The sequence below is a fragment of the Tupaia chinensis genome, unplaced genomic scaffold (genome assembly GCF_000334495.1).
Source record: "Tupaia chinensis unplaced genomic scaffold, TupChi_1.0 Scaffold000388_1, whole genome shotgun sequence".
Taxonomy (NCBI): Eukaryota; Metazoa; Chordata; class Mammalia; order Scandentia; family Tupaiidae; genus Tupaia; species Tupaia belangeri.
The window spans coordinates 3,250,861-3,262,165 of NW_006159890.1; the positions used below are offsets into that span (position 1 = coordinate 3,250,861).

The 11,305-nt window shown below is 37.8% G+C and overlaps 1 protein-coding gene across 3 annotated transcripts in view; it reads left to right on the forward strand.

Moving 5' to 3' along the window:
* Positions 1 to 6,017, forward strand: part of LRRCC1 (leucine rich repeat and coiled-coil centrosomal protein 1) — a 38,694-nt gene extending 32,677 nt beyond the window's left edge. For 2 of the 3 annotated variants that reach the window (XM_006153851.2, XM_006153853.3), the window contains 2 exons: positions 2,252 to 2,387; positions 5,753 to 6,017. In XM_006153851.2, the coding sequence (XP_006153913.1) occupies positions 2,252 to 2,387; positions 5,753 to 5,875 (259 nt within the window). In that variant the 3' untranslated portion in view covers positions 5,876 to 6,017. The remainder of the gene's footprint in view (positions 1 to 2,251; positions 2,388 to 5,752) is intronic. The other variant, XM_006153852.2, reaches the window with a different exon arrangement.
* Positions 6,018 to 11,305: the final 5,288 nt, after the last annotated feature.

Below are 11,305 nucleotides of genomic sequence, written 5' to 3' on the forward strand. Positions count from 1 at the left end.
GGGGGGATGGCCACGCTGCAATCCCTTCTCCTCCATTCTTCTCTTGGGATCTTGGGCAGGCACGCACACACACCCAGCGTGAGTTTAAGCCGCCGGATCCGGGACCTGAACTGTGATCGACTACATGGGAGTCCAGTGACATAACCATTACGCTAACTGCTGGTCCCCTAATAAACTCCTACATTTAAATCTGTTTTTCCACAAACTTTTTGTAGTCCTCTTGTGTTTTTGGTTGTTGTGAGTCAAGTGTCGAAAAGAAAGTCACTTTGCTACCAGGAGCAAGAAGCTCTTGAAGAGGCTGGAAAAGATTCAGATAGCAGTCGGCCTGCACAGGCTAAAGAGAAGAACAGCTTTTTAAAGAGAAGAAAGAAAAACATGTACCTGTCTGCCATTGTTTTGTGAATTCCATAAAATATTCAAGACTATATGAAGGTTTTACCTTGTAAGCTATATAACTAGACTTGTTAAAATAATTTATAAAGTTGAGGCACCTTAAAAATAAATAACAGAGTGTAATAATCAGTTCTTGGGTCACAATAAAGGGTAGTACAGATAACACAGCATTTATGTAGACCAAAAATCTCATATAATGCAGTAGGTTCCCATTATGTCAAATCTAACAGAACCTAGAATTTGATTTCTTGTATTTTAACTTAAAGTAAATGGAAGTGTTCCTATACCCCATAGTAAGGTTTGATTGGTAACACAATTACTTGTTTCTCTGCTAATGGACCCTATTACTTGACTTTCAACCAAGCACAATTAGGCTTGGGACCTATTACAATTGCAGTAACAGTTTTGCAATTTAGAGATCTTCAGATTCTAAAAGAAACAATCATTTCCTATAATTAGCAGAAACCTAATAAAAATTATAAAGCATGGCAAGTTTTAGGGTATTTTATATTCCATTGTTTATCATGCCATTAATAGCAAAGTAACACAGACCTGATTTTATACATGAATGCCTTTATAATTAATATTGGTATATATAATTTATAATTATAATAAATGGATTATTAAGAAAGGTAGATTTTCTATTAACTTTATGCAATTTATAAATTTATTTCCTCTTTTATTTTGAACTCTAATTCTGTAAGCTTTGTCAGAATAAGCAAGATTATCCTTTTTTGGGTGGGGAAAGGGGATTCCATAGAGCAAGTAGGCTTGCCAGAGAGAGACAGTGAGAGGGAAAGTAAGAAATCACCCCTCCCCAAGGACAACAGCCACACACCACTGTCACTTCTCCTCCTGGGATTTTGGGCACACATGTATGTACCTGGTGTGATTTTCAAGCCACCATGTGAGAACCACCACACCCCCTGCTAGCCCCCAAATTACCCTGTTTTATAGTTGAAAAACTACCTTAGAGTTTATGACTTGTTACTTGGCTACTAAATGGTACAAGAAAGGAAAAGGGTTTTTTTAAAAAAAATGTATTATTGTTGTTTTTTGTTTTTTTGTTTTTTTGTTTTTTTTTTTTTTAATTTTACCAGAGAGAAACAGGGAGAAGGAAAGTGAGAAAGCAAGCCTCCAGGTCTGGGACTTGAACCGCAGTTTGCCATGTTGTGAGAGTCCAGCGCCCTAACCACCATACCACCTGCCAGCCCTGAAAGGGAATGCTTTTTTTTTTTTTAAGATTTATTGTTTATTTATTCATTTTAATTTGACCAGAGACAGACACACACAGAGAGAGGAAAGTGAGAAAGCAAGCCACCAGGTCCAGGACTTGAACCATGGTTAGCCATTTGGGAGTGTCCAGTGCCTTAACCACCATGCCACCTGCTGGTCCCAAGGGAATGCTTTTGATTCATGCTTCTAACATTCAGTCTGTATCAAAACCATAAAATGTGTTCATATATGATCTTCACCTTTTTAATAGTATTAATCATATTTAACATAAAAAATAGATGTTTTTTTCCTCAAAGATAATTTTAGCACTCAAATTTTTTTGTGTAACTGTTAATGTATTTATGTAGGATTTTGTCAGTTAAGCATTAGTATAAGGAAAGGAAAATAAGGTAGCTTTATCTGTTACCCTAGTGGATTCTGCTAGATGATAAAACTACCTATATCTTTAGTTTACCCTACAATACCCTTTAATATTTTTGTAGTATTGATGTATGTTTTCCTTAAAGAATGAATGTGAGAGCTACCATCTGAAAAGAAATAACATCCTAATTGTGTACATGGACATGCACACACCTCATATATTCACTGGGTGTTTTTTGTGTGTGTGGTTTTTTTTTTTAAGAGATGCAATAGAGAAACTTCACAGCATGGATGATGCCTTTAAAAAACAAGTTGATGCAATTGTTGAAGCTCATCAAGCTGAAATAATACAACTGGCAAATGAAAAGCAGAAATGTATTGACTCTGCAAATTTGAAGGTACTGTGAGTAAAATTCACGTTGACATGATCAGTATTAAATTGTTATAGCTGGGACCAGAAGTTGGCATAATGGCTATGTTGCTGAACTCCCATGTAGTAGACCACAGTTTGAGTCCCGGACCTAGTGACTTAAACTCATCCTGTGCATGTGTGTGTGTGTGTGTGTGTGTGTGTGTGTGTATACCTAAGATCCCGAGAGGAGAATGGAGGAGAAGGGATTGTGGGCGTGGCCATTGCCCCTCGGGGGTTGATTTCTCGCTTTCTGTCTCTCTGTCTGTCTCTGTCTGGAGAGCACATGCACTCTATAGCAAAAACCTCTCAAAAAAAAAGAAATTGTTATAGCTGAATAAATTAGATCTGGGTCAGCCCGTTGCATGGTGGTTAAGGTGGTTAAATCTCCTAAGCTAGTGGGTCTCAATAAGGGGTCCCATTAGAATCATCTCTGGAGTTCTAAAAATACCTGGGTCTGACCCAGGAAGCTCCATAAGCATGTGCTTCATAGGTGATTCTGATGTTTGCCTCCAATCTAGCAACACCCCAAACTACTGAACCTTGTGACTTGAAAAGTCACTTGTGTATGTGCTTGCATGCCCAAAATCCCTAAAGGAGAGAAAAATGGAGATAGATTTGCAGTATAACCATTCCCCGTCGGGGAGTGCTTTCTCCCTTATCCCTCCCCCTCACTCCAGGGAGTATGTGCGCCCTCTGGCAATTTTTCAATTTTTAATTTTTTTTTTTTAGTTTTTGCTATAAGGCTTTTGTGCTCACCAGAGACACTGCAGGGAGAGGGGTGAAAACTTGCCCTCCAGGGGAGGTGATGCCACAGTCCTGCTCCATCCTCCTCTCACGTGAACATGCCTGGTATGTTTTTGAAGCTGCTGAGTCTGGGGCTTGAAACATGCACTAGGCCATGTGGATCCACCACCTTAAACTCCAGGCCACCTGCTGACTGGGCAAAAAAACTTTTTTAATTAAAAGAAAAAATGAAATAAATTGGATTTTTGATAATCATGAAGAATAAAGACAACATGATTTAATGACCAAATAGATAGAAAGGATGTTGTTGCCCCAGTTATGAAACCAGGCTAAAATGTTGGTAATACATTAGTTGTAGAACACAAGTCCAATGAAACCTAACATGTAAGTTACATTTTAGTGAGCATGTGTGGATAAAAAGTTTCATAACTCTAGCCAGTCTCAGATGGAAGTTTCTTTGATTATCCATAAGCAGTTTGAGCATATGAATATAGTACACATAGTTTATCATTACCTTGAGTGAAGTTCTCAAAGAATACAGTATTATTAATTAGGATTTAAGACTACCAGCTTTAACAAAAGAGTGAGTTTCAAATGACGTTGAATTGGAGCCAAACATCAGAATCACCTGTGCATCACCTGCTTCTGGAGTTTCCTGGGTCAGACCCAGGTATTGGGTCATCAGAAAAGTCATGACGTATTTTTCTAGTTTTTTCTCTGCAAAATGTGTCATGACTTTTCCAATGACCCAATTTTTTTTTAAGAAATATTTTATTATTTTATTTAACTTTACCTACTTATTTATTTTGAATTTGACCAGAGAGGGACAGAGTGAGAGAGAGAGGGAAAGTGAGAAAGCAAACTGCCAGGTCCAGGACTCAAACTGTGGTCAGCCATATGGGTGTGCAGCGCCCTTAACCACCACACCACCTGCCGGCTCTCCAATGACCCAATATTTTTAAAACTCCAGATTCTGCTATGACCCCTTTGTTGAGATCTACTCACTGAGGGGGTTTGTGAATTTGCACTTTGCCCTGATTGAAATAGTAATAAGAAACTAAGGTATCTATAAAACTAGAGATTCAGAGAGTGATGGTCAGAAAATGCAGCAACAAACAAGTGACATAATACTCCAAATAGAAATTATGGTTAAGACTGTGTGTTTCAGTAACATTACCCTGAGGACTGTGCAAAGTCAAGGAAGGAGTAAGTTCTTTGGAAGTAATCACAATGCATCAGGAAGCATAACCTGTCTAAAATTCAGTTCCTTATTTGAAGTCAACAAATGTTTCAGATGTTTTGTATAAAATCTACCAGTGTTTAGCAAGGGTACAGCAGGTAATACCACAAATAAGGTTAGGCCCATAGCTGGAAGAAGACTGAGTTTAGTGTTGGACACCCTGCAAATCTGGAGAAGTCATCAAGCGGGGAGGCCCTTCATTAAAGAGTTAGAGAAGTAGCACCAGTGCTGAAATGTAATAATTAGGTATAGAAGAGAAATTTAATAGTTTTTAAATTGTTTATTTAATTTCTTTATTCATTCATTTAATTTGACCAGAGACAGACACAGAAGGCAAGAGAGAGGCAAAGTGAGAAAGCAAGCCACCAGGTCCAAAATTCGAACCTTGGTCAGCCACGTGGGAGTGTCCAGAGCCTTAACTACCACACCACCTGTTGGTCCCGAGAAATAATCGTTTTTAAAGAAGGTGTCGGGAAATCTATATTAGAGATTAGGAAGAGTGAAGTAAACAGAACAGGGTGGTCATGGTGGTGGTATAATAGTATCAAGAGGGATGTGGTATAATCGAGAGGGTTTCAAGCAGAAGTTACCAGCATCAAATACAGAACTCCTAAGAGATATTGGGAATAAATTATTTTTTTTGCAAAAATAGTGGTATTACATAACTAACAACAGCATGTTTAGAAATGCAGTAGAGACTACCTTAAAGAGAGGGTTCCGGGGAATTATTACAATTTTGAAGATCTATAATGAACTGGTGTTGAAGTTGAACCCCTGATTCAGCATTCATAAGCATCATAAGATTGGAGTACTGTCCTAGCTGTGATACATACAAATTGTACAACCTTAGGCCAACCAGTGGGGTGGTTGTCACAGTGGCTGGATCTGACATAGCCAACTGTACAGTTCAAATCTGTATCTGGTGGCTTGACAAACTTGCACGCATAGCCAAAATCCCGAGAGGAGAATGGATTGTGGCATGGCCATCCCTGCTGGGACGTGCTTTCTTACCTTTTTTTTCTCTCTCTGGGGAATGCACACATCCTATAGCAAATTTAAAAAAGAAAAAGAGAGTGTACAACTTTAAATTTTCTGAGCTGTAAAGTCGTTTTTAAATATGTTGCTTTGTCTTTTTCACAAGAACCTTTTGGGGACATAACATACATGAAAGTATTTTGTATACTATATAAACTTTGTATTTTTCCTGTTACCATTTGAACAAGTTACATTATACTAACCTCATTTAGTTCAGTGAATCAAGTTACAGAATATGTAAGAGTAAATCATTGACTGTTTTCTTCCAGAATGTTTGTGTAAAGTATCATTTTTTTGAGAAGTTAAAGTGTAAAATTTACATGTTGATTCAGGTTCATCGAGTTGAAGAAGAAATGCGTGGACTTTTGGAAGAAACATGCAAGAACAAAAAAGCAATGGAATTAAAAATTAAGCAACTTGCTTTTGCTCTAAATGAAATTCAGAAAGAAATGTGATGGTTCTGAGAATGAGTTTGATTGAAATAGACCAGCAGACCTATTGTGAAAATGATTAAATATTGTAATAGCAGTAACTGCTACGACTTTGAAATGTCTCTTTCTACAAATTTCATTACTGAATATATTTTAAAACTTTTGATCAAGTATTTATTAATTGTATATGTAGGTTTTTATAATAAACTGTTGATAATTATGTGAATTAGAAAAACCTATCATAATAACTAGACTTACTACACTTTCTTGTTTCTTGTTTGGTGATTACACATTTGCCTACAGATTTGAAAATGAAAAGATTAGTGTTTAACCAAATGAGGGAAAGTATTTAAATCATTGTTGTTATTACCTTATTAAGTTGATGAAGATCTAATTACATTTATTGGTTGTCCTTTAGTTGATGTAGCATTCTTTAAAGTGCTTAGAAGATAAATGTAGCCAACAAGTGTTTAAACTGTACAGTAAAAGATGTGGCATTCGTAAGAACCAGGTGTAGCTGTGCCCACATCACTCATAATGACCTATTTCATAATGCATATGACTTTTCATTAAGGATTGCATGTAAGGTTTTATCAATATTTTTGTTCCTGAGATGGAACACTGCTTTTCTAACCTTTTTCTCCCTTTTAATCACTTTATATGAAGAGAATTCTTTTTTTGCTACTGGAAATAGTAACATTTCATTTCATGTCATCATTTATTGCTATTTCACTTTTGTCGCCTCTTATACTATGTATACAAAACAGAACATCTAAGTTCTACTGTTGCTGAGAGGAAGAAGCTGTAATACCATATTTTAAAATTAAATAGTGAACAAAATTTTGAAATGTAAATGGAACCAGAAAACATATTAATACTTTAAAGAAGAAGCCCTAAGAAGCCCTATTTTGTTATAGGTAAGCTTGATAACCAGGATCTGGGACATCATCGAACATACCAAAAGTAATGGGACTCTCAGAAGGGGGTAAGAAATACTTAGAGACATAATGGCTGAAATTTTACTAAACCTTATTTAAAATGATTAACCTACAGTACAAGTTTTAAATAAAACATAAAAAGAGCCACATGTAGACATTACAGTCAAATTATTAGAAAGATTTTGACAAAAATTTCGTTCAGAGGAATAACCGTTGGCTTCTTATCCGATGCAATGGAGGTCAGAAGGCAAGAGATGATCTATTAGAAACACTGGGAAATGGGCCTCCGGGTGGTTAAGGTAGCTGGATCCACATGGTCAGCTGCCCGGTTTGAGTCCCAGACCATACGGCTTAGACACACTGGGCATGTGTGTGCATGTGCCCAAAATCCTGAAAGGAGGGATGAAGGCAAAGAAAATGTGGCATGACTGTCCTCCATGGGGGTTGCTTTCTTACTTTCCCTGATGTTCCCTTTATTTCTCCCCAGTGAGTGCACATACACTAGCAAATTTGAATTCAAGTCCAGGACCTGGTGGCTTAAACTCGTGCCCGCTGCATGTGCATGCATGCCTAGGATCCCAAGAGGAGAATGGAGGAGGCGGGATTGCGGCGTGGCCACATCCCCCCCACTGCGGGGTGATTTCTTGCTTTCTATCTATCTATCTCTGTCTTTCTGGTGAGCGCACGTGCCCTATAGCGAAAACCTCTCCAAAAAAAAAAAAAAAAAAAAAAACTAATGACATTTCTAGATAAACAAGACAAAATTTGCTAGCCACCTACCTTAAAAGAAATGTTAAAGGGGGGGAGCAGTAGGTGGCGTGGTGGTTAAGGCACTAGACTCCCATATGGCCGACCACAGTTTGAGTCCTGGACCTGGCGTATGTGCGCACTCTCTCTCTCTCCTCTCTTGTGAGTATATGTGCCTTATAGCAAATTTAAAAATAAAATTAATTATTTTTTTAAAAAATGATGCTAAAGGAAATCCTCGAGGTTTAAAGAAAATAAGAGACAAATCCTCTGAAAGGAAGAATATTACAAAGAGTAAAACATGGGTAAATTTTTATATAAAAGATAAAACATTTTATTTTCAACTTCTTTGGGAGAGGTTTTTGCTATAGGGTGTGTGCACTCTCCAGAGAGAAAGAGAAAGAGAGATAGCAAGAAATCACCCCCCCAGTGGGGATGGCCACACTGCAATCCCTTCTCCTCCATTGTCCTCTCAGGATCTTGGGCACGCACACACGCCTGGCATGAGTTTAAGCCACCAAGTCCAGGACTCCAGCTGCAGTCAACTAACTACATGGGAGTCCAGCGACATAGCCATTATGCCAACTGCTGGTTCCTATTTTCAACTTTTATTGTATAAAGCAATAATTATAACTTGTTGAATTTATAACATGTAATAAAACAAAAATAGGTTACATTTTGGTGAAGGAAATAGTATTGTAGTAAAGTTCACATGTTTTACCAGATTAAGTATTAATCTAAAGATTATTGTGTTAAAATGCATATTTTAATTATGAGAATAACAACTAAGATACAAAGTATTAAAAAATCAACAGAATTCACCTCTTGAATACGAGAAACTGTTGACCTGTTTCCTAAGAAAACAACCAAAACTAGTGAAAAGTAGGTTTTGGCTTTGCTTTTTGAATATTACCAGAGGGCACTTGGTCTCACCAGGGAGAGAATGGAGTGTGGTCACACTGCAGTCCCTGCATTTCTCCATCTCAGTGTGTTTTTGAGGCCATTAGGGCCAGGATTTTTGAACCTTGGTCAGCTATACAGGATCTGGCTTCCAAAGTACAGGGCTTACCCTTTGCATCAGGGTCCACCCTGGTGAAAAGTATTTGAAACAACTATTTTAAATGTATGGAAATTGTCCCAAATGCATACAGAGAAACATTTCTTTAAGAAAAACTATTAAATCTCAGAACAGCAAAGCCTTTGGCACTGAGCCAAGATCCTCTCCTTGTTTTCACACTCAGCTCCACCTTCAGAGGTCATGGCCAGGAACATAAGTTTCCTCTCTGCTCAAGGAGTACAGTATCTCACCAGGGTGGACAGGCAGCCAGCATCCTCATCGGTTCCCAACAATTACAGAAGCTGTATTCCTGGTAAGTGCAACCATGAGGAGACCATTTCCACCATTCAACTGGCAGAAGCTCTGCCCTAGGCACAACAGACCAAGGATTCTGGGAGCCCAATTACTCTTGCCCCAAATCACTCAAGATTAAAGTCCCCTGCTGGAAAAGGCAGCAACCTCCTGCCTAGCACCCAGAGCTGTGGCTCAGAATTTTTTTTTTTTTTTGACTTGGAAATTTTTCAGTGAGAGAGAGGAGAGTAACACTAAAGTTCTCTCCAATGAAATTGAGTTTATTTGAAACTTAAGCGTGGGGAAGTTCAAACTAAGGGCACCCTAAAAAAATTACACTTTAGGGACTGGCAGGTGGTGTGGCGGTTAAGGGCACCAGACTCCCACATCGCTGTCTGGTTCGAGTCCTGAACCTAGCATCTTGATTTCTCACTTTCTCTTTTGCTCTGTCCCTCTCTGGTCAAATTAAAATAAGTAAATAAAGTTAAATAATTCTTTCTAAAACATTACATTTTAATTGGTAAGTACTTAAAAGAGGGCATAGGTAACTCTATGGGAGCAAAAACCTAAGCTATTGGCCTTATTTTTTATTGCCAGTAAAGCTTGAGTAGAAAAGATGCTCTGATTTTCTGAAATGTGGGGTTTTAGCTTCCATTGCAGCATACTCTAGCCCATCCTTACTGACACACCACCTCTGTCACTATTCTAAGAAAATAATACTAGAAATCTGCTTCAGCTTAAGATACTCTGCCCTGTATTTGGCCATGCCAAGTTGGCAACATTATTATATCTGCTTCTGTCCTTTATTACTGTGTTCTCTATCTATATGTTACACATGAATTTGAATGAGAGCTGACTACAAGTTCAACTTTTTATGTTAGCGTGTTTGTTCATGAGAGAAAGAGAGCATCTCAGCAGAGACATCAAGCCATAATTTCTCCCTTCCAATCTTCCCATTCTCCAAGATTCTAGTTGCCAGTTGCAGCACTCTGCATGTTTTGGGGCCAACCTGGAGATCCATGTGGTCACCATGTGGTCTCTAGCCTTATGGGGCACCATGTTACCATTGCACCACAGCAACTGAGCCTGAGTCCAATTCTTGTAATGACTTACGCTCATAATTTTCCGTCCTGACCATTTATGTATGATTTAGCCATGGCCCATACATGTAAGTATCAGATTTCTTGTGGCCAGTATCAGTGGTGTTCTTTATTACTGTTTAATCTATGTCCATTTCAACCTACTGGAGGGCATGCGTAGTTACTTAATATTGCATGATTATGTACAAATGAAGATAAAAATCAGCTGTGATTCTATAGATGCTGTGCAGCCAGATCAAAGTTGTTCATGAGTCATGTTTTTTGTCTGATGGTGAGCTAATGTGGTTGGCCCCCAATTTGGCAATACAGGTGGTTGAGGAAACTTCAAGAAGGCTATAGAATCTTCAAGCTACTCTAAGGTAGCAAATGTGTTATGAAGCTTGCTCAATTATTACCATTAATGTAATGTTGAATACACTTTCTATTGCAAAGAAAGTATTGGCCTCCCCTATCTGTGAGAAGGAAGTTCTGAAAGCCTTCAGCTCATAATAGTTCGAGTCATTGTGTGATAGAGAAACGAGAAGTATATTGACCCATGCTCTGTGTGTGTTATTTGCCTGGGAATTACTCAACAGGAAAAAGGACTGCCTACACTACAACTTATCCTTGGACCCAAAAGTCTTGATTTAAAAGTACCTCAACTCAAACTCCGTATTCCAGCTTATGCTCTACACAATATACCTACATTCTTATGTATAGATGTTCCACCTATGTACTAGTGTACATACAACTCGCCAAATTCCAAAAGCCAAGGTAGGTTCTCTCTTTTCTTGAGGTATTAGAGAATAAAGAGAATTGTTATACTCTTTTTTTTAATTATTTTATTTAAATTTATTCATTGTCATTATTTCATTTTATTGAAATTGACCAGCCCAGGTCTAGGACTTGAACCACGGTCAGCCATGTGGGAATCCAGCTCCCTTAACCACCATGCCACCTGCCAGCCCTAGCTATACTCTTTTATTAAACTCCCGTAACATTTTTTTTTAATCACAGATACCTCAAATTAGTCTAATTGCCAAAGTGTATAAATAAGAAAACCCTAAAATAATCATTGCTACTGAACATTCATACAAAAGACATAATTTTAACTCTGACATAAAACAATGGCTTGATACCTTTTTAAATTTTATAACAAAGTAGACCTTGACTACATATATCACAAACTTAGTAAAGCAGATTCTTCTACTTCATAATTCATGTCAAATTCAATAGTCTCTTCACTGATTCTTTGTACTGAGAAAGAATGTTTTCATTCTCTCCCTCATTCTTAAAAGTGACAACAGAATTTTCTTAGGAGTAACAACAGAATTTTTGTAAT